The sequence below is a fragment of the Rana temporaria genome, chromosome 3 (genome assembly GCF_905171775.1).
Source record: "Rana temporaria chromosome 3, aRanTem1.1, whole genome shotgun sequence".
NCBI lineage: Eukaryota > Metazoa > Chordata > Amphibia > Anura > Ranidae > Rana > Rana temporaria.
Window position 1 is genome coordinate 327,787,378 of NC_053491.1, and position 23,644 is coordinate 327,811,021.

The 23,644-nt window shown below is 43.0% G+C and overlaps 1 protein-coding gene across 2 annotated transcripts in view; it reads left to right on the forward strand.

Moving 5' to 3' along the window:
- CANX (calnexin) overlaps window positions 1-18,273 on the forward strand; it is an 89,952-nt gene extending 71,679 nt beyond the window's left edge. The window contains exons 13-15 of one of the 2 annotated variants that reach the window (XM_040344979.1): window positions 38-173; window positions 2,193-2,323; window positions 17,498-18,273. In XM_040344979.1, the coding sequence (XP_040200913.1) occupies window positions 38-173; window positions 2,193-2,323; window positions 17,498-17,551 (321 nt within the window). In that variant the 3' untranslated portion in view covers window positions 17,552-18,273. The remainder of the gene's footprint in view (window positions 1-37; window positions 174-2,192; window positions 2,324-17,497) is intronic. The other variant, XM_040344980.1, reaches the window with a different exon arrangement.
- The last annotated feature ends 5,371 nt before the right edge of the window (window positions 18,274-23,644 follow it).

Consider the following 23,644-nt stretch of genomic DNA (forward strand, 5'->3'; position numbering starts at 1 on the left):
TTTTTTTTCTTCTTCTTCTTTGAATTTAATTTTATAGAAGCAGCCAGCAGATGTAAGGCACAAAAAAACTGATTCTCCCCAGCCTGATGTGAAAGAGGAGGAAGAAGAGGAAGAGAAGGAGACTAACAAAGAAGCCGCTCAAGACAATGCTGAGGAGCCGGCTGAGGAGCAGAGTGAGTTTTGGCTGATCGCCCTAAACTAAATGTTGCATGCCTGGATTCTAGATTTGCTGCAGCAACCCCACACTACAATCTAAGGTCCCTAACTCACATTCATATACTAGGGCCAATTTTAGAAGCCAATTAACCTACTAGCATGTCTTTTGGAGTGTGGGAGGAAACCGTAGTACCCGGAGGAAACCCACGCAGGCACATTAACATTTCAACAGGGGTACCCCCAGGTGAACCCTTTTGGGTGGACAGTTTCCCAGCTTCTCGTGAACCTCTTAGGGCCCTTTCACACTGGTGCGTTTTTGCGGTAAAAATAGCACTATTAAAACGCTCCCCATGCCACTCTTCATTGAAATGAAGTAAAATCGCGGTGTTTTACCGCAATTTTAACGCTCCATTTTTACAGTGGTTTTTAATTCATTTCAATGGAGGGGGCATGGGGAGCGTTTTATGAGCGTTTTAATAGCGCTATTTGTACCGCAAAAACGCACCAGTGTGAAAGGGCCCTTAGAGTTCAGCAGCTCTTTGCAAATACAAACATCAGATAAAGGGGCTCTATGGGTTACTTTCAGATAGCCAGTTAACCACTTAAGCCCCGGGCCTGTTTTTCAGATTCGGTGTTTACGAGACTAAAACATTTTTTTTTGCTAGAAAATTACTTAAAACCCCCAAACATTATATATATTTTTTTCTAACACCCTAGAGAATAAAATGGCAGTCCATTGCAATACTTTGTCACACCGTATTTGTGCAGCGGTCTTACAAGCGCACTTTTTTTGGAAAAAAATCACTTTTTTTTTAATTAAAAAATAAGACTACAATAAATTTGGCCCAATTGATTTATATATTGTGAAAGATAATGTTACACCGAGTAAAATGATACCCAACATGTCACGCTTAAAAATTGCGCCCGCTCGTGGCATGGCGTCAAACTTTTACCCTTAAAAATCTCGATAGGCGACGTTTAAAAAATTCTACAGGTTGCATTTTTTGAGTTGGAGTAGGCCTAAGGCTAAAATGATTGCTCTCGCTCTAACGATCGCGGCGATACCTCACTTGTGTGGTTTGAACACCGTTTTCATATGCGGGCGCTACTCGCGTATACGTTCGCTTCTACGCGCGAGCTCGTCGGGGCGATTTAATTTTTTTTTTTGGGGGGGTTTCGGATTTATTTTTATTTATTTTACAATTTTTAACATGGAAATAAAAAAAATTATCACTTTTATTCCTATTACAAGGAATGTAAACATCCCTTGTAATAGAAAAAAGCATGACAGGTCCTCTTAAATATGAGATCTGGGGTCAAAAAGACCTCAGATCTCATATTTAGGCTTAAATGCCAAAAAAAAAAAACATTTGAAACTGTCATTTTTTCAAATGACAAAAAAAAATTTTTTGCTTTAAGACGCTGGGCACGACTGACGTTTTGACATCACTTCCGCCCAGCAGAGCTATGGGGACGGGTGAAGGAGATTTTTCCTTCACTCGCAACCCCGCACAGCTGCCGAACGGTCCCGATCTCCTCCGCCGCTACCGACGGCTGCGGAGGGCGCGGGAGGGGGGGGGCCCTCTCCCGCCACCGATAACGGCGATCTCGCGGAGACCGCCGTTATCGCTGACAGGACCGCCCACTGAAGAGATGAATATCCCGGTTGTGGCAGCAGCTGCTGCCGTTACCGAGATATCCATCTTCAAAGTGATGACGTATAACGACGGTGGGCGGTCGGCAATTAGTTAAAAATGCAAAAAGACTGCTGCTGTTTTGAATGTGTCATATGCTCTACATAAGGCATTCAAAATGTGTCTGAATAAAGCAACTACGTAATTTGTACAAATCTAAATCCAAGCACAAGTCCAGGTTAGCAGATGACACAATTATTGGAAGAAAAAAACTACTTGTACCATATAAAAATCTGCTTTTCCAGCTCGCCTAAAACCCAGTCAAGGAATTGGGCATTTAGGCTTCTCACAAGACTGGTTTTTTTAAAAAAAAAAATTGTGTTTTTTCATTTGTTTAAACAGCAGGTGAAGAGGGTGAAGGAGGTGCTGGACAAGGAAGCCAGGAAGAGGACGAAGAAGAAGAGGAGGAAGAAGAGGAGGAGGAGGAGGTGGAAGAAGAGGAGGAGCAGGAAGAACAAAAATCTACAACTAAGGTAGGCCTGTAGTAACATAGTTTAATGAGATGGATTTGTGTGTGTGTGTGTTTTTTTTTTTTTGTCAGCCTTATCGACTATGTGACTATGATATAACTTATGAGAGATGCTTTAATGGGGTACTAGGGGTGCGCATCTTCACTGGGCTCACGATTTGATTAAGATTATCTGGTCAACGATTTGATTCCGCGATGCATCACGATTGCTGATGCACTTCCACTTGGGTTGCCTAGGCGGCCCTTCCTCAAAGCAATCTTCTGGGACACATCACAGGTCCCAGAAGATTGCCCGGCTATGCAGGACAGCTCAGAGAGACATGCGCACCCGGCTGTGAAGGTGCAAGCTGTCACAGCTGGATTGTGTGACAGATGAGTGTCTGTCTTTTTATTAAGTCGGAAGATACACCTTTTTTTTGTAGCTGCTGACTTTTAATAAACAAAACATTTACTGGAACTGCTTTAAATTAAAAATAACCTCACTCCTTTAAAGCGGAGTTCCACCCAGTGGAACTTCCGCTTTAAGCACTCCTTGCCCCCTGACATGCCACATTTGGCATATCATTTTTTAGAGGGGGGGGGGGGGGGCGTAACCTCTTTTTATAGTCAGACTTCCTGTCCCGGCCACCTAGGAGGCGACTCCTCTTGCCCTAGGCTGCCCCTCCGTGTCAGCGATCTTCTGGGACACAACACAGGTCCCAGAAGATTGGCTGGCCAATGGCAGAACGCAGTGCGTGCTCTGCCATGAAGCCGTAACTGTCATAGCCGGGTGCCCACAGTTGATTTGACGGCAGAGTGGAGGGGGGGCTCCGTGCAGCCGCATCGATGGACCGTGGGTCAGGCAAGTGTCGGTTTGATAAAAGTCAGCAGCTACACTTTTTGTAGCTGCTGATTTTTAATAAACTAAAAATAGGGTGGAACTCCCCTTTTAAAAATTGCACAACAGGGTACAGGAATTCAGGCATGTGGCTGCTAGGAGGTCAGGAGGGATTACTGAGTTTCACTGTACTGTCTGTGTGCTGACATTTCTCTGGGCTTTGCACATTCCAGCACACTAGGAGTTAACATAGTGGAATGTGCAAAGAGCCAGATAAATGCCAGCACAGGCAGAGCACGTGTAGGAGTAGTCACACACTGCTGATAAAAATACCTGTGGTAATAAATGCCGTTATCCATTAAGTGGCCACTGCTGTAATGTGCTTTTTAAAACCTGTGCAGATTCATACCTCATGTCTCCGTGTGTATATAACTGTATATGCCCCTCATGTGACTACATGGTCCGGCCTGCCTCTCCTCTGAAGTCTCGCATCTCTCCTGACATCCGTTCTCAGCCCCGCCCACCGTCTGTAGCTAAAGTATTGTATCACAAGAAAGGCAGGCGGGGCTGACGTCAGGAGAGACTTGAGATGAGGGATGTGAGAGGAGAGAGGCGGGCCGGACCATGCAGTCACATGATTAGCAGCATATACAGTTATATACACACGGCGACATGAGGTATGAATCAACATATATTTTAAAAAGCACATACATAAGGCGGCCACTTAATGGATTCTAACGCGGCATTTATTACAAAACTGCTTATTTAAAGGACACGCTCGGAGCGATCTTCTGTGAGGGGCGGGGCATGTCGGATGACGTCACGGAAATCGATTATTGGGGTTGCATGCATCAATGCCGCATCGTGGACCGTCGAATCGCGATGCACCGATTCGACAATTATATTCAACACCCCTATAGGATACAAATGGCTGGTCATATACAGTAACCCAGCAAGTAGAGCTCTGTTATGCTAATATAATAGTGCAGCAAAATGTAAACCTTTTGGGGGCAATGGGCTTCTTAAAGTGTGTGTGTGTGTGTGTGTGTGTGTGTGTGTGTGTGTGTGTGTGTGTGTGTGTATACACGCACAAATTTACAAGTGAATTTCCATGAGACGGATATCACTAGTTGTTTTAGCCCACAAGTATCAACCAAAACAGATGGGTCATCATTTTTTATTTCAAGGCATAGTCTAAGCAAGCCGATTGAACATGACCAAAGTAATCTTTTATAACTTGGTGTTAACCTGCAGAATGCCAGACATTTAAATACAGATTTTATTCCTGCAGTTTAATGTCTACCTCTCTGTCGCCCAAATCTATTTTGTACAAAATCTTTCTGCCAGTTTCCAAGCATTCCCCAACATCCACACTGACTCTAACTCTGCCTTTTCAGTTGTAAAAAAAAGTGTGGCAGGTCTTGTGTGACATTGCCCTAAAAATAGGATTTTTTTAATACGGCTTGCCTGTAAAATCCTTTTCTTGGAAATACATCACGGGACACAGAGCCTTACTTAATGGGTTATGTAGTCACCACAGGTGATTGGACACTGGCAAACCCAATTAGAATTGAATTCCTCCCCTATATAACCCCTCCCAAATGGAGAGTACCTTAGTTTTGTAGAAAAGCAATAAGTGTTCCACGTTAACTCCGAAGAGGGGTGGGAGCTATGTGTCCCGTGATGTATTCCCAAGAAAAGGATTTTACAGGTAAGCTGTATTAAAAAATCCTATTTTCTTGCTCGTACATCACGGGACACAGAGCCTTAATTACTTAATGGGATGTCCCCCCATAGCAATGCTTAAATTGATGGGAGGGAGACACAGATCAGAAATAAGACCGCCATTGGGCCAGGATCTATACTGCTGCCTGCAGTACACTACGCCCGAAGGCAGCATCCTCGTACACTCACATCTACCTGATAGAACTTAGTAAATGTATGGACCGAAGACCAAGTAGCAGCCTTACAGATCTGAGCTATGGAGGAATGGCGATGCACTGTCCATGAAGCACCAACTGCTCTAGTTGTGTGCACTTTCACCCCAAAAAGGAGGAATCTTCTTTTCTAAACCATAGGCCTGAATAATGACTTGTCGAATCCAACATGCAATAGTAGATTTTGACGCTGCCTGGCCCTTCCTTGGGCCCTGTGGCAGAATAAACGCACAATCAGTTTTTTGTATCTGAGCCGTAGCTTGCAGATAAACTTTTACCGCTCTTACAACATCTCCAGTGTGTAGACTCTCTTCCTCCCGCAGACTGCGGATCTGGAAAAGACGGTAGGACTATATCTTGATTCAGATGAAATCCTGAAACCACCTTAGGTAAAAGTCGCCAATTCCGATACCCTCCTTGCTGAGGATATGGCTATGAGAAAAAAGTTTATTTGTCAAGACTTAAAGAAGCAAGGTGTTATGGTTCAAAAGGTAGTTTCTGTAAAACGGACAATACCAAATTCAAATCCCATGGGTACACAGGAGACTTAAAACCGACGGATTCAAGCGCAGTGCTCCCTGAACAAAGGCCCGGACTAGGGAATGAGAGGCAAGCGGTCTTTGAAAGAATAACGACAAGGCCAAGATCTGGCCCTTGATGGTGCTCAAGGCCAACTTCATTTTTAAGCCCAAATGAAGAAAGGCAAGAATCCTATTAATGGCATACTTTCTAGGATGCCATCTTCTGTGTTCACACCAGGAAACATATGCCTTCCAGATTCTGTAGAAGCCCAGAGGCTGGCTTCCTAGCATTAACCAGGGTAGATAGGACTGGGCCTGGGATTCCACGTTTTCTCAGATTGTGGGTCTTAGCCACACCGTCAAATTTAGACTTTGTAAGGCAGGATAGAATATTGAACCCTGCGATAGTAGGTCCGAGCGTAGTGGGAGAACCCAAGGTCTTCCTTCTGCCATCTTTACGATTTCCGGTTACCAGGGTCTCCTGGGGTGAATAAAATCACTGGCTTTCCTTCCCTCTTGACTCTCTGAAGGAATCATGAAGCGGAACTGGAGGGAACGCATAAATCGGAGAATATTGATCCCACGAAATTGTCAGGGCATCCGACCCTTGAGCAAAAAGATCTCTTGTCCTTGACACAAAGTTGTCCAGTTTTGTGTTGAACCTGGAAGCCAACAGGTTCACATCTGGGGTACCCCATTTCTGACATACGATTTGAAATATGTCAGGGTGTAGAGACCATTCTCCTGGACTCAGTTACTGGCGGCTTAAAAAATCCGCCTGCTAATTTTCTATACTTGAAATGAAGACCGCAGACAGGCAAGGAATATGCCTTTCTGCCCTGGACAAGATGTTAGTCGCCTCTCTTTGAGCATCCAGACTTCTGGTGCCCCCTTGGTGATATAGGCCACAGCTGTAGCATTGTCGGACTGTATCCGAATAGGACAACCCTGCAGTCTGTGAGACTAGACTCTGAGGGCCAGATGAATTGCCCGAATCTCCAGAATGCTGATGGGTAGGAGCTTTTCAGCACCGGACCACTTCCCCTGGGCAGATGCCTCTTCCAGAACTGCCCCCAGCCTACAAGGCTGGCGTCCGTGGTCACTATTTTCCAGGTAACTGGAGTAAAGGATCTTCCTTTTGATAGATTTTGGGGGAGCAACCACCAATTTAGGCTCTGGCAAATTTTTGGAGATGAGATCATTGGAAGGTCCAGGGCCTGAAATCTTTGTTCCAAGCAGACAGAATTCTGCCTTTTTGCCTTTATCACTCGGACCAAGTCTCCTATGGCTTTTGCCTTTGGCCTGGGAAGTAATACCCTGCTCTGGGATGTGTCTATAATCATGCCCAGATATTCCAGCCTTTTTTGAGGCTGTAAGGAGGATTTTTCCAGATTGAGGTAGCAGCCTAGGTACTCTAAATACGCCACTGTGCTGTGCACATTGTGGTCCAAGCGTGTAGCGGGCCAATCTATGAGCAACAGATTGTCCAAATAGGCTGTTGCTGCTGAGCCCCATGCCCTCAGCCTTGCCAGGGGCGGGGCAAGTATTTTTGTGTACACTCAAGGTGCCGTAGCCAGACTGAAAGGAAGGGCTGCAAACAAAGTGGTGCTGATCCACCACAAACCTTAGAAATTTTTGAGTGGGGAATATTGGCACATGTAGATATGCATCTCTGATGTCTATTGATGCCAGGGATTCTCCTCCACCTTGGAGGCTGCAGACAACTGAACGAACACACTCCATGCAAAAGGAGCGGATGTTCAGAAACTGATTCAGGCTTTTCAGATCTAGAATAGGTCTGACATCCCCGTTTGGTTTTGGAACCGTGAAAAGGTTTCAGTAGAACCCTGATCCTCTGGGGCTAGCTCTATGATTACCCCTTGGGACAACAGGCGTTCCAAGGCCAAAAACAAAGACCTTATTTTTTCCGGATCTTTGGCAATTCTTGATCTCAGAAAACGGGGTGGCGGAAGTTCTCTAAATTCCAGCTTGCAGCCTGAGGACACCGTGGAGATGACCCACTTGTCCTGAACTTCTTCCCACCATGCGTTTGCAAACTGCAGCAGCCATCCCCAAACAGGCGTCCTCCACCAAAGGGGAACGCCACCAAGTATCTTTTGCAAGAAACCTCGGGTTCCCAATGTTTCAACCAAAGGGACCTCTGCATGTGAACCAGCAGTAGATTCAAGCGGGATGCTTGCTGAACAGAGTCCAACCACCTTAGACACTGGCGAAAAAACTGAGGTACTCTCCATTTGAGAGGGGTTATATAGGGTAGAAACTCAATTCGAATTTGGTTTGCCAGTGTCCAATCACCTGTGGTGACTACATAACCCATTAAGTAATTAAGGCTCTGTGTCCCGTGATGTATGAGCAAGAAATTGGTGTTTTTATAGTAATATCCCACTAGGTGGCACTGTTGATGGCATATGATACTTGCCAGTTTTCCTTAGGAAGCAGTGAAGAATAATATGCCTAACTTCACATGTACTGTAGGCCCTGGTATTTTCAAAATAAACTGTGCTCCTGTCTGGGCTTTCAGCATATTCCTAATGGCATGTACTCAAAGAAACTGAGAAATATGGGTGCTGCTATCACCACTGAAAAAAAATTCTAGTCTAGCTTACTTTAGTTTCAGTACTTTGGGTCACTGATGTGGAATAAAACATACTATTTAAGTCAGTCTTTTATCTTCGTACATGTTCTGAGCCCATTGATTTAAAAAAATAAATTAAAAAATTCTTCAATCAAGATTAATTTACAATATTTCTAGAGGTGATCTTTACACTTGCGTTTATGAAGAGCAGTCTTTCATGGGTCTAGTTTTCAGAGTGCCATGTCTTGACCCCTCTGCTCTAGATGCTGTAAGTGACCTTGGGACATTCTATTCTGTGTAAAGTGTTTTCCAGACCCTGTTCTGATAACATGTTGGCCATGGAGCACTTTTTCAGTCCAGGGCTGTTAACATTTTCTCAGGGCTTGCCCGGTCTCTGATAAATTGCTTCTTGAGTAGGCTGTTTTGGCTGATCACTGCAAACGACCTCCAGCCAGATGAACCTTGCTTCTAGCTGTCTGTATTTTGTGACTCGGAGGCCTTGCCTTGTACCCTGAGCCTAAGTTGTCTTGCCTCAACAACGTTTTCATCTAGTCGCAGAGGGAACAAATCTGGATCAATGGGTGACCCCAAATCGCATTCTGCTCATGCTTTTGGGGTCACTTGATCAATGTCCTTTGAAGATGCTGACATCTGGAATCCTGTTAACCTATTATGGAGACTACATCATCTCTGGAATCCTCCATGGATCTGCTGAGTGGGGGTAGAGTTCTCTGCTTGTCAGCTGGAGTCTATTATGATCACACTAGACTTAGTGGCCCAATTCACCCAGTTTCAGTGCACTTTCATGCCTTCCACTGCAGAGTTTCTCATTGCAGTCCTAGGGGTTTCTGATTAGTCATTAGTTCAGTGACTGTTTATGATCGAAGTCATTTCATCCTCTGTCTGATGAGGAATCGGTCTTCTATTACTCCAGAATTAAGAGGCTGTTTTGGCTCCGATATGTTGCACACTACGAATCTGGAAAATCTGTACGCTAGGGTGCTGGCCCCAGTGATGGCCCTGGTGCATTCTCATGGCATTCCCATTATGCAATATCAAGCAAACTTCCTGTCAAGTAAACAGTTGGCATGGGCTCTGTTGGAAAAAGCGTCTAGTTGGCAAAACATCTTAAATATTTGGTTAAATCCTGAAACCTCTGAATTCAGGGCAGGAATGCTGTCATTGCCAGCAAACAGCTTGGATCAGAATAGTGTTTTTGTTCTTGGTCTTCAGTCAAGGAGTTGCCCATCTCTCAGCTGTTGGGTCATGGGTCTGTGGGCAGCCCTCTACAGTTTCTTTACAGGCTGTCTTGGATACACTGTGACAAGTTGTCTATCTTTCTGAGCAGACCGCTTTGAGGATTAAGCGGCTCTTGCTTTGGATCAGTCCATCGGCTCTGGAATGTGTGTGTGTGTGTGTGTGTGTCTGTCTGTGTATCACCACACAACAAGTAAATAACCTAGAGCAGTGGTTCTCAACCTTTCAAGTGCTGGCACCCCTTGATAAAATTTTCCAAGTTGTGGGGACCCGGAGTAAGACAAGTAATTTGCACCCCTAACCCACAGACATTTGGCGCCCCCTGGGTCTCTTTCACTCGTACGGTATTAAACACCTTACGGTAGATTTTAGGATGTACCACTTTTTCTCTTTGTTCTCCTTTCTTTCCCTTTTATCTCCCTCTCTCCTAATTTCTTTATTTTTTTTTATTTTTTTTTTCCCATCCCTCTCTTTAGCCATCTTTGTTGGTCTTTCTCTTATTCTTTCTCTCCCTTTTTCTTCATTCCCCTATTTTCCTCTCCCTTCCATGTATTGTCTATTTTTATTCCTTCTCTTACTCCTTGGTGGGGTGGGGAGTTGGGATGAGTGGCAGTGCTGGGGGGGGGGGGTGTTCTGATCAGCCAACTTGGGTGCTCTTGATCCAGGTCATCTGCTGATCTTAGAACTGTAGTGGAGATTTAATGGCAACTATATTCACAGGTAGTGTTGCTCACTGTGTCTCCGGCTTCGTGTTGTCTCGTAGGCAGTGACACCTATGCTGAAATCAGGAGGTAGGGTCTCCTCCAGACCCTCCCACTTCACATTCCTCACCAGTCAGCTGACCTCTAGTCTCTGCCGCCCAGCCATCCTGTGAACTGATTGGTTGGCTGCAAAGAGGCTGAGTGGGCGGACACGGGCTCCAAGAACAGCCCAGCTGGGTGGCCACAGGCGACAGGGAGCCCTGCTGGGCAGCCGCAAAAAGGCTGTGAGAGCAGAGCGGGCTTTAGGAACAGGCCAGGATTTGGTGGCCCCTGCCAAATCATCATTTGACCCCCGAGGGTGTCCCGACCCCCAGGTTGGGAACCACTGACCTAGAGCTTGCTGGCACTGTCTCAGACTTAACCACACGATAAGAGTAATAATCAGTTAAAAGTGCAGCATTTAATATAATACCTTGCTTCTTAACCACTTAAGACCCGGACCTTTATGCAGGTAAAGGACCTGGCCAGTTTTTGCGATTCGGCACTGCGTCGCTTTAACCGACAATTGCACGGTCGTGCGATGTGGCTCCAAAACAAAATTGGCGTCCTTTTTTTTCCCACAAATGGAGCTTCCTTTTGGTGGTATTTGATCACCTCTGCGGTTTTTATTTTGTTATATATATATATCTATCTATCCTATCTATCTATCCTATCTATCTATCTATCCTATCTATCTATCTATCCTATCTATCTATCTATCCTATCTATCTATCTATCCTATCTATCCTATCTATCTATCTATCCTATCTATCTATCTATCCTATCTATCTATCTATCCTATCTATCTATCTATCCTATCTATCTATCTATCCTATCTATCTATCCTATCTATCTATCTATCCTATTTATTTATTTATTTATTTATTTTTACAGAAGGATATTGATAAAATATAACAAATCCAGAGACGGCTTTTTAAAAATGGTGAAAGGTCTGCAGGATAAAAACCAATTAAGAGCAACTTCAGGAACTTAATATGTACAGTCTGGAGGAAAGGAGAGACATTACTGAAACATTAAAATACATCAAGGGGGTGAATAAGGTTTAGGAGGGCAGACCAATTTTCAGCTTTCGGTGCTCTCACAATTTGAATGACAATTACTCATACAACATTGTACCCATTTGAAATTTTTGTCCTTTTTTTTTTTTTCTTCACACAAATAGAGCTTTCTTTTGGTGGTATTTGATCACCTCCTGGGTTTTTTATTTTTTGCGCTATAAAAGAAAAACGACTGAAAATTCTGTAAAGGAAAAAAAAAATCTAGTTTCTGTCATATTAGCAGGTTATTTCTCACAATCAGCATATGCATACCACAAATTACACCCCAAAACACATTCTGCTATTCCTCCCGAGTATGGCGATACCACATGTGTGAGACTTTTACACAGCGTGGCCACATACAGAGGCCCAACATGCAGGGAGCACCATCAGGCGTTCTAAAGCACCCAGGCCAATTCTGACATTTCTCTCCTATATGTAAAAATTATCATTTATTTGCTAGAAAATTACATAGAACCCCAAAACATTATATATGCTTCTTTAGCAAAGACCCTGGAGAATACAGTGGCGGCCGTTACAACTTTTTATCTCGCATGGTATTTTCGCAGAAATTTTTTGAACGCGTGTTTTTAAAAAAAAAAACAAAACAGTGAAGTTAGCCCAATTTTTTTCCATAATGTGAAAGATGAAGTTACGCCGAATAGATACCTAACATGTCACGCTTCAAAATTGCGCACACTCATGGAATGGCGCCAAACTTCGCTACTTAAAAATCCCCATGGGCGATGCTTTAATTACTTTTATTGGTTACATGTTTTTAGTTAGAGGAGGTCTAGGGCCAAAATGATTGCTCTCGCTCTAACGTTCGCAGAGATACCTCACATGTGTAGCTTGAACACCGTTTTCATATGTGGGCGGGACTTGCGTATGCGTTCGCTTCTGCATGCGAGCACACGGGGACAGGGGCGCTTTAAAAAAATGGGTATTGCAGAGTATTGGGGTATTGCAGAGTATTGGGGTATTGCAGAGTATTGGGGTATTGCAGAGTATTGGGGTATTGCAGAGTATTGGGGTATTGCAGAGTATTGGGGTATTGCAGAGTATTGGGGTATTGCAGAGTATTGGGGTATTGCAGAGTATTGCGCAGGGATAGCTGAGCTGGGATGTATGGCTGGATCTGTGACTGCAGTTGTCACAGATCCAGCCCACAGTGCTGCTGCTGACACCCGCTCCCCCCTCCTCCTCTCACACTGTACTGAACGGTACCGATGATGCCGGTTTGTTTACAAGTGATCGCTCCGTCATTTGACAGAGCGATCACGTGGTAAATGGCCTATATCAGCGGCAATTTACCGCGATCCGTGATGCTTCGGGTCTTCTAGACCGGGCGCTCACGGATGATTGCAGGAGCGCGCCCCAGGGGGCGCGCGAGTGGAGAATTCTGGGAGGACGTCCCAGGCAAGTGGTTAATATGAAACCAAAATTAAGAACTCTGGGACATGACCTAAAACTGAAGGAAAGTTCAAAACTAATCATAGAAAATATTCTTTTACTGAAAGGGTAGTTGATGCTTGGAATAAACTACCAGCAGAGGTAGTGAGACAGTCGGTTAGTGGCTTCAAACATGCTTGGGGCAAACCTAGATCTATAGTCGGACAATAAAGTCAACGCTAACCAAACAAAAAAAAAAAATTGTCACTCGATTTGACTACTTGGTCTTCTTGTGCCGTAAATTTTCTATGTTCATATTTCTTTAAAAACTTGTTTAGATTACTGCAAATATATACTGTAAGTATGTGAATTGCCCTGTGTCACGCACAAATTGCATGTAGAACTTGGTATGACATCCAATAGTGTGCAATACAGTGCTCAATTAAAGCAGAAGTAAAGGTCCTATAATAAGGCTTACCTATAGGTACTATAAATATCTCCTAAACATGCGCCGTTTAGGAGATATTTTATTATAAATGCAGACGGTTTACGTCATTGGCGCATGCACTCCGAAGAAACGGCCACCCATCCTGTTTCTTCAGAAGCTGTGCTGTGACCACGTCACGCGACTTCAGACAGTTTCACACTTGGAGTCCGTGGACCCTGGAAGTAAGACGGGCGAAGGTTTTATGTGGCCTCCATTGGGGACGGCGAGGGTTTTTTTTGCAAGCAGGTTTAACATAATATGCTAGTCTGCAATGCAATGCCTTTAGTTTTGCAGGTCTGAGAAAGGGAGAGAAAAAAAAAGTGACTACTTCCTCTTTTAAACCATGTGTAATCAAAGTCCTTGGAAAAGTGTCCTCATAGAAGGTGAACGTGTAAAAAAATTGTCAACCGGCTTTCACGGTTTACTTTGTCAAGAATCACAATAAAGAAAAACGGTGCTCTTGATATATTCACCAAAACACCAGCCACCTTTGGTCTCCAGAACCTCCACATGTGTGATCATCGCTGGATACCTACATAAATTTGACCCCTTAAATTACAGGAAGTCAAAGAATGTAACTGCAACTGCAATGGGAGGCAATTCTACAAGCCACTGCCTTCGAGCCAACAAACTCTCACCTCTGTTCTTACTGCCTCCAGAAAAACCATAGCAACTGCAATATAACCATGCTGTTTTCAGTGACTCTTGAGCTGCACAGCCAAACAGGATTGCAGCTACAAATGACCTGGGACCTTCCACCTCGCATGTATATCAGTCAGGAACTTGATGAAGTCAGTTTAAACAGAATAAAATCTGTATTGTGTAATTCTTTAAAACAAGTAAAAACAATTACAAATGCCAGCTCTAGAATGCCTGACATAATTCATCTATTGACTTCATAACGGTGTGAACCCCAGATGTGGTTATCTTTGCATTCAGGTTCAAAGCGAAGCTGGACAGGTTTCATATCTAGGACCAGGGACCCTTGAGCGTTTGTGGTGGATTCTCTGGTGACACCATGGGATCAGTTCTCCCTAATTTAAGCCTTTATCCATTACAGCTTCTGCCTCGACTGCTTGGCAGGATTCAGGCGGCATTCTGGTGACTCTAACTACCCCAGCCTAGCTCTGACATCTCGTAGACTTATCGGTGGACGAACCATGGACTTTACCACATAAACCCAATTTTCCATCCTTTACAAATTTAACGGCATGGCAGCTGAAACCAGGGTCTTATCAGAAGCATATGCTTTGGTCAGACGACTTCAAGGAAAATTTACCACAAGACTTGGAAGCCTTATTTTGCCAGGTGTGAGGCTAGGATACTTCATCCTAGCCTCACCTTCATTCATGTTGTGGGTCGCGTCCTTGTTTCTTCAATTTGGGGTCAACCAGGGACTGGCCTTAAAGTGGTTCTAGAGGCTGAAGTTTTTTTGCATTTAATGCATCCTGAGCATCATCTACTGTAACAATTCCCACATGGGCTATCACTGGACTTTACTTCTAGTCAGGGCTGGACTGGGACAAAAATTTGGCCCTGGACTTCATCCAGACTGGCCCACTTTGACAGGTTTCTCCCATGGCGGCTGGACAACTCCCGCACCCCCCTTCCCTGGCCACCCAAGCCCCCTCTCCCCCTTCACTAGCCACTAGCCGTTCTTCTTTATTAGAGTAGAGCGGCTGGTACTGGTACTTTTATAGGCAGTACCAGTGGGGAAGCTAGACATTATTTCACCCGGGGTAAAGAATCGGTTTGGTGCCCCCCTTATGGCACAAGATTTGGCAGAAGTGAGAAACTCCCAGGCCATAGCTGTTGAGTCAGCTGTCTGTCCCCTTCCCCATGCTCCTCTGTTGTCCCCCCTGCTCCTCTGGTCCTCTTCCTGCTTTTCTGTCCCCCCCCCCCCCCCCAGGTGAGCGCTGCGGGGAGGAAGAGGAGGTGAGTGCTGTGGGAAGGGAGAGACAGAGGAGCAGAGGGGGGCAGCGGTCTGCTGTCACTGAAGCCGGCCCACCGGGAAACTCCCTGTAGTCCCAATGGCCAGTCCATCCCTGCTTCTAGTCGTCTTTCTTGTAGACATGACTGTGCCCAGAGCTGAGCTGTATCCCAATCAAGTCTGGACCTTATCTTTCAAATTTTCTAGCCCATGCTAAGACTTTCTGTGCAGGATTCCCATATTCTTTCCCATGTCTTCCTTGTTACTCTGTGGGATTGAACTTTGGTTCTCTATTCTCAGGAACTGTTTGGAGGCAGTTCTACTTTTTACCATCAAGGGGTTCTCTCCCTTTTTATACCTTTTCCTTTTGAGAGGCGAGTCTGACTTGTCAGCCTTTCCAGACATGGACTTGATTTTCTCTTTTGGGCCTGTGATGGGATGGTGTGAGTAAAGGCCTAGGCCGGTTTCTGACATTTTGGGGTGTGTGTGTGTGTGTGTGTGTGTGTGTGTGTATGTGTGTTGTATTAAAAAAAAAAGCAGAGCTTTTTGTCCTGTAAAACTCCATGTACGTTTTGTTTTGTGGAAGACTGGGCAAAATTGAATGTTCGGATATTCTCACTCCAGGTTGAACATTTTGTTGTTGAGTAAAACTGGAAAATAACAATTACCGCCACTACATATAGCTGATCATAGAAAATACTGTTTTCCTGGTTTTACTCTATTCTGTATTTTAAGCATTCAACGTAGCCAGCAAATAGCCTATGTGGCTTTCTAAGTTTTTGTTTTTTAATAGTGTTGGGGGCATCCCTAATGGGTTCTGCTGGGTCATTCAGTTCTTGTTTTAGCTTTTGGTTGGTTTGGCTCCCAATTCTAAGCTGAATCTTTTGAATAGGTTTGCTCCCCTCCCTGTTGAGACTTGAGGCACTGGTTGAGTGTGGCTCTTCAGGCATCATGCACCTGAATCTAATGTTTTTGTTTTAGCATAGGTCCTTTTAAGGTAACTGTTGGAGCTGCAGGCATTCGCCGATTTTTCTCATTCTTGAACCCGTTGGCATTTTATGGTTTCCCACTGCTTAGATTGCCTTTTAGATGTCCCAAAGGTAAAAGATTTCCAGTGTCCTAAAATGGATAAAGATTTTTTTTTTTACTCTGTAAAAAAATCCTTTTCTTGGAGTCCATTGCAGGTAATATGTGGTCCTACACTTCTGTTTCTGATCAGTACTGCTTTTTTACAGAACTGAATTATGCAGATATTAGGGATGGGTTATGCTGGTCTGGGCTAAGACCCTGGTGTTTTTGATCTTTTATGTTCGGCTAGATCCCCACCTCTCAAATGTTGCCTACCCCTAATTTAGAGGGTATTGAGGTCAACAGCCAGACAACTATTACTTTTAGAACATCAGCTATGACAGCCATATAGCTCTTAAATGGTTCTAAAGGCTGACTTTTTTTTTTTTTTTTTTTTTTTACCTTCAGCCACAGCACAGCTCTGTGTCTTATGGACACATAGAGCCGTGGCTTGGGCGCGAGCATGCAGTGGTGCCCCCAGGGCAAGCGGCTTTGTCTGGGGGGCACTGCTTGAGGAAGAGGAGCGTCGGCGAGGGGACTCGACAATAAGAGGATCGGAGCTGCTCTGTGCAAAACCTCTACATGTTTGTTTAAAAGAAAAAAAAAACATGGCTATAGCGCGGGTTTACAATGTGCCGGGAAGGCATGCATTGACATCCTCCTGTGCCTGCGTGCCTTGTTCTTTGATCGCCGAAAACGCTCCTTTTACCACATGATCAGCTGTCGGCCAATGACAGCTGATCACATGATGTAAATAGAAGCTGCAAATAAAATAAATAAAAATAAAGCTGATTACTGGCTTCTGTTAAAGGGACATCGGTCCCACACAGTGCCCTTCCGTGCAGCCTCATCAGCACATATCAATGAAGGAGAAAAATTATCTGTTTGCAAGATTTAAATTTTTCTCAATGGTCTGGCTTTGGGTTTTCTAAAAAAAAAAAAAAAGTGGTGATTAAATACCACCAAAATAAAGCTATATTTGTGTGAAACAAATAACAATTTCATATGGGTACAGTGTAGCATGACAGCGCAATTGTCATTCAAAGTGCCTCAGCGCTGAAAGCTAAAAATTGGCCTGGGCAGGAAGAGGATATATGTGCCCAGTAAGCAAGTGGTTAATACCATTTTAAGGTTTTCCTTATTTGACTCCCTCTCTACAGCTTCTTTGAACCACTGTTTTGTTGTCTCATGTTGCTTTCATTCATGTACCAATTGAGCAATACTGCTGATATTCAGTCAATTTGCTTTTGCATCATACTTTGCTCTTTTTTTGTTTGTTTATAATGTGTCATTTTATTAAAAGACTTTTTTTTTTTTTCAGTATTGGAGTAATGTACAGCCATAGCTAAAATTCTGTTTTTATCTTTTTTAATAGGAAGAAGAAATTTTGAACAGATCTCCCAGAAATCGAAAACCGCGAAGAGATTAAACATCTAGGAAAGAAATCAAATTTAGAACTTGAATATTTGGCAAAATTAATATATATAAAAAAAAAAGTTTGCCGTTTCTACAGAGTTGCAACAAAAAACTGACCATCACCCTGGTTCTCTATTCACTGAAGCCACGAAATGCTGTCACCCATGCGTTGCAGCTGAATTAAAACAGTGTGTCTAGAATTTGCAGTCACCGAGGTGGCAGCAAAATAAAATCCATCTTTTTCTGTATTTAACCTTAGTTGACTTCTCTGTGGGGATTTGCAGTGTAACGAAAACTAACTGTGCTGTTTGCTTGATTTTAAAGAGCTTTTTAAAAGAACAATATAGTATTGCCAAAATCTTCCAAACTTCAGTGTAACGAAATGTATTAATCCTAGAAAAAAAAAAAGAACATTTAGGAAGCTATCTTTAAAAAATGAAAAGCAGAGATTTTTTTTCCTTCCAACATTATTAGCACACTCTCTTTTGAGAGGTCAGTAGATTTTTATTATTTTTTTTGTTTCCTTGTAAACAAGAGTATCCCCCCCTGAATACTGCAGTACATTCTCATTTGGTTCCAAAGGCATGTTTCTATCCTGATTCCATGCATGCTGCCCTTGGTCTCTGGTAAAAGTGGGCCTTATGGACCAAAACAATGGTCCACTTTAAGCAGGTTCTAGAATTGTGCCCCTCTCCTGTGTGCGTGAGCTTATGTAAATATAAATATATACATATATCTTTTTGCTTTGTGTGCTTTCTTAGTTCAACAGTTGACCATCATTTTAGGCTGGCTTCACACTATGGTGTTACAGTAACATGCTTGTTACCGTGTGTTATACGCAGCATTCTGTGTGGTGTATTTGCTGCATCTTTCAATTGTACCCAACATTTTAAATACAGTAGGTGCCAATGGACCTGCACTGCAGCACACCACAACAGGTCCTGTTTTTTAATTCCTCTGCCGTTTGTAATACAAGGCACATTAATGCACAAAGTAACGGAGCAGCATGGTGTGAAGGGGGCCCTTAATTTTTCCATCACACTGTTTTCTTTATTGTGAATTTCCACTGTTCTGTTAATCATACATCTTGTATGTTGTTTGATGTTATTTAAGAGGGACTCGCCCAGTGGAGTCATTGCAATCTTACTGGTTTTACATTCAGTGTTTGTTTTGTTTCCTGCTGTTGATCTGCGATAGCCATGATTGCATGTAAAGTGTACTGTTAACTTCCACATAGTGGTAGTTGCAGTTTGACCTAAAAATCAGGGTGCCAAGGTGGTAAATATTTTAGGGGTCAGTCCACCAGAAAGTAACATTGTGGTTATGCGTACACACTTCTGGGCCAAACAACCTAAATAGCTTTGCATATCCTGGCTATTGGCAAGATTACCGGCAAGAATTCCTAGCTCCCCCTGACTTATCTGCTACAATCTGAGTTTTACAATAATTGATGTGTACCCTACATAGGGTAAAAAAAAAAAAAAACTCTCTACCTACCAAGACATGGGGGATTTAGAAAATGTTCCACTGCTGTTTTAAGCTGATATAAGAAGTAAGGGACAATTCAGCTTTCTGGCATCTACTCTGAAAGAAACATCAGTATAAATTGTGAACTTACCCTATCAATTGCTTATAATGACAAGTCCAAAAATAGGTTGTTGTTCTAGAGCAGGTTTAAGCATTTGAAAAGTCATCGCTGCTAAAGGCAACAGTGACCCTTATGTCTCTTGCACTAGTTTTGTCACTGTATAACAATGTTTTGTCAGTTAGACTGTCAAGTCCTTATAATTGCTGCCTATGCTGTGTGTATTAAACCGATACACTTTTCTGCCCCAGCCGTTGCTTTCTAACCCAAATATCTGCAAAGGGTACGTAAAGACCAACATAAACAACTTGACTAGTTAATTTATGGATGCGGAAAACTTTCAGTGGCAGCTTCTTCTTACATTTTGTATTTTACGAATATTATTTAAACAATACTTTTTCATAACTGACCTCTAAATTCCATTGTTTTATCACACCTGTGTAATTGGCTCATTCAGAGAGAGTGCTTTCCAAGGCCAATGAAAACTTCACCATAGCAGATATTTGGGGTAGACTCTAATAGTTGTTGACAGTCCAATTTGCTGTAACAATGTAAGGTTTGTTCATGGTTTTTTGTTCATTTTCTCTTGTTGCATCATAAGTTATCTTGTTGATGTAGGGGTTCTGAGCTGAACACAAAATAAAACTTTTATTAAAAAAAAAAAACATGGCTTTTTTGCTGCCCTGAGACAAATGTGGCACATTTTAAAGAAGTGTGTTAGAATGGCTGGTAGTTGGCACAGTCAATGCTCCTATCCAATCCTGGAGGCTGTCACTGCCTGACTCCCAGCGCCTGTTCTGAGGATGGTGCATAACTACCACAATACGTGTGATTTTTTTTTTTTTTTTTTTCCTGAGGATTGCATAGTGAGTGGCAGCTGCCGATGCTGGGTGGCAACTTTGGTCTGTGACAGGTTCCGAATTTAAATGTTACATTAGCTTTGTGGTTCTAACCCTCTTTCCTATTTCTATATCTTTCATAAGCTGCACTTGTTTTAAGACAATTTAAGGTCCAACAAGAGCTCTCCATATTTATTTATTTATTTTTTATATATAAAAATCTGCCAGTTGTCTTGTTACTAGGAAACAATGGAAATGGGTAGAATTCCATCTTCTACCATCTAACAGTCTTCCATGCTACATAGTGGCGATGGTTGAATCTCAAAATACCCAGACAGTGCCTGCATCTGACTGTATGTATGCACTGTTTGGCCAGCCAATTGTCTGCCTGGTTGATTAGATTTTTCAGTCCAAGGATGTCATCTGGAAGATGGGCAAATGGGCCACCCACTGAGCAAATTTCTGCCAGTTCATCAAGAAGCTGCCCACATTTTGTTATTTTTTTTTGGTGTCAAAACAAGATGTTCCATGGCTATTCGTTACTGACAAACACTGGATATTTTTTATTTTGCTGGAGTAAGGGCTAGTTCACACCAGATGCAGTCCAGTGCGTTTTTATTTTTTCCTGCAATAAAAGGCATACAGTGTTTTCCATGTATTCCAATTGCCCTAATTTACTCCAGTTTTCAGTTCAGAAAAAACGCATATTTTTTTTTTCTGCACGGAACTGTACTGGAACATGGCAAAATGCATCGGAATGGAGTGTGGTGTGAGCTGTAAGCAACGTATCCAGAGTTGTGTGTTTTTTTTTTTTGTGATGTGAACTGCCCATAAAATGTGACATTTCATCATAGTGTTAAATTATCGATCCGCATAATACACATAGTGCGTGGTACAATAAAGGTTGCATATGTGGCTAACCTATTATCTTAGTTATGCAGTACAGGACACAGGTAAAGTATACATGTAGACCCTAGATTGTAGGCTCGTACCTTCAAAGGATTGGACACTGGCAAGATTTTGACGACACGCCTACTGGGTGCCTCCCTCATAACTGTACCTCACTATGTGAATTCTCAGATTTATGCTAGTGTTCCAAGGTGATGAGCCTCTTGTCCTTTTTATGAAAAAGTGTTGGATAGAGTGGAGATGGATTAGAACACCTGTCAGTTTTTTTTAATTTTCCTTTTTAACCATTTATCATTGAACAAAAGTAATGGAGGGCAAATTTTCCAATGGGGAAACTAGTTCTGATGACCTGGGGGTCCCCAATAAATTCCCTTAATTTTCAGGGATTTCCTTTCACTTCCTGTTTGCCTATGGGACAGGAGATGCAGCAAAAAACATAAACAAATCTGATGGGTTTTAACCCCCCTTGCTCTATCCAAAATCAGTTTTGCCCATAGTTTAACAAAAAAAAGTTTATATTTTAGCTTAGGATTCTTCAACTCCTTCAATGATTTCTTTATTTTTATTCTTTTAAAGATTTTTTTTTTTTTTTTATTGCATTTTCTTAACAAACCTACATACACAAAAAAACTTGCACAGTACAGAATGCTCCTATTTCAGCTCATAACAAAGGGAAATTATTCATCATATAGATACTACACTAGGCAGCTCAAAATGTGTCCGATACAGGTATCAAACTTGGGAGGTAAGTACTATAGTTCCAAACATAACCATGGCAGAGTTCAGTGTAGTAGTATGATGCAAAGTTCACCACAGTGAAATCTTCAATTATGGCAGTATGGGGGAGAGGGTCAGAGGACTAGCTAGCCATCTGCCCCAGATTTTGTGGAATGTTTATTTTCAATTTTTTCCTCTTTCAGATATCAAAGGTAAGCTTGTATAGAGGCAGGGACTCATTAACCAGTTTTAACCAGAGATTGAGTCGCTGATCCCTTCCATGTGAGTAAAGGAGTTCTTGGCATAAAGAGAATACGAAGCAGTCTCTTGGCCTGAGAGGGAATAGTGAGGTCACCAAAGATGCCCAGAAGACAATTCTTGGGGTTGACTATATTTGGGAGACCAAGTGCTGAAGAGATGAAGGAGCCTATACTCACCCAGAAATCTTGTACAATGTGACAGGTCCAGAAGCAGTGCTGAAAAAAAAAAATCAGCTGGTTGGCTACATCCCCAGAAGCATTCAGCAGAGGGGGACATTCCCATTTTTGCAGCCTAGCCGGGGTGAGGTGTGAATGGTGAAAGATTTTAATTTGGATTACCCTGTCCCTTAAGGAGATAACAGGTCTTAAATGTCACAGAATTCATACCAGCCTTCTTCTGTAATAGGGATATTTAGGGAGTCTCATTTCTTTTGGGCTGTCCTAAATCTAGGGTTGGTGTCTGTCACAAGGGTTGAGTAATAGGTGGAAATAAGTTTTTTTGTCTGGTCCCGAGATCTCAAGTTTTTCCAGGTCAAGCATCCTAATGGGACTGTCTATGGGAACCAAACTGTGCTTGTACTGCAGGTCTAAGCTGGTAATAAAATGGGTAGGTCAAAGTCTAATTGCATCTGAGAGAAGGATTTGAAACCCTGAGGGGATGTATATATGGCATAAGTACTTCCCCTGGACGTCCATCTTTTGGGGGTCAGGCAGGGAACAGTAGGGTTAAACCATAGTGGACTATTGGGAGAGGCCAGCCAGGAGTTGGTGGAACGCTTTGCTACCACAGTTTGGAACAGGGAGACAACCTATAATAGACCTACCTTGTTTGGGTGGTGTGCATCCTCTATATACAATGTTGTGGAGTGTTTTAAATGAGCAGACTATAGCTCCTTCAGTAGTGGTACAGGCATTATTAGAGTTAGGGTGAAGCCAATCATGAATATTACTTCACCCGTTTTCTAATGCCACAAATGGAAGCAGTGTATAGATCAGCACAACTTTGTTACACCTTGGGAGCCGTTCACAGGCTGTGAACCACCTGTAATGTTGTTCTGGTGACTGGATCTTTCATAAGTGCTTGACTTGACACTTGGTGCAATGCATGTAGTCAGGACAGGTGCAGGCTCAGGGCTGTGATCCATCCCTATGGAATCGTTTCCCTAAAGACCCTGCTGAAGGTATGCCCACCTAGACAGGAAAGCATGACTGTTTTATATAGGGTCTAGCTTTGCAGACAGTCCCTTTGCATCTCTGACCATTACTATGCAAGTCTAGGACTGTTTTTGAGTTGTATTTACTACAGTGTAAACTTTTAAAGCTTGGTGCTAAAAGTCAACCACTCAGAGCTTACACTCGGGTGAATGACCAGGTGTTTCATAACACCACAGATCGTACGTTTTTATCTTCATTCCCGCCTAGAGCTCTTAAACGGTACTCGAGTGCTTTCTGTTGCACTTTTGCCATGAGGAGTTGCTACAGAATGGTCTACACCTGGGTCGCTGTGTTCTTATGAACACACTTTTTCTGCCTTTTTACTCTGTGAGTACCCCACACAGACATACCTTCACAGGTAGCTATGGCTAGTCGGGTGAATAAGACCCATTGCAAAATCACAGGCGACGGTTTGCTCTGCCAAAGGCCTCATCGCAGCCGATGCACCAGTGCATTAGCCAACTCACATTTCCTCAAACAGCTTTAATATCACCATCTTTGCCCAGGGCTCAAACGCCACACCTTGCATCTTCTACTCCCATTTTTTTTTACCCGAGTTGGATCTTGATACGTCCTGCTGT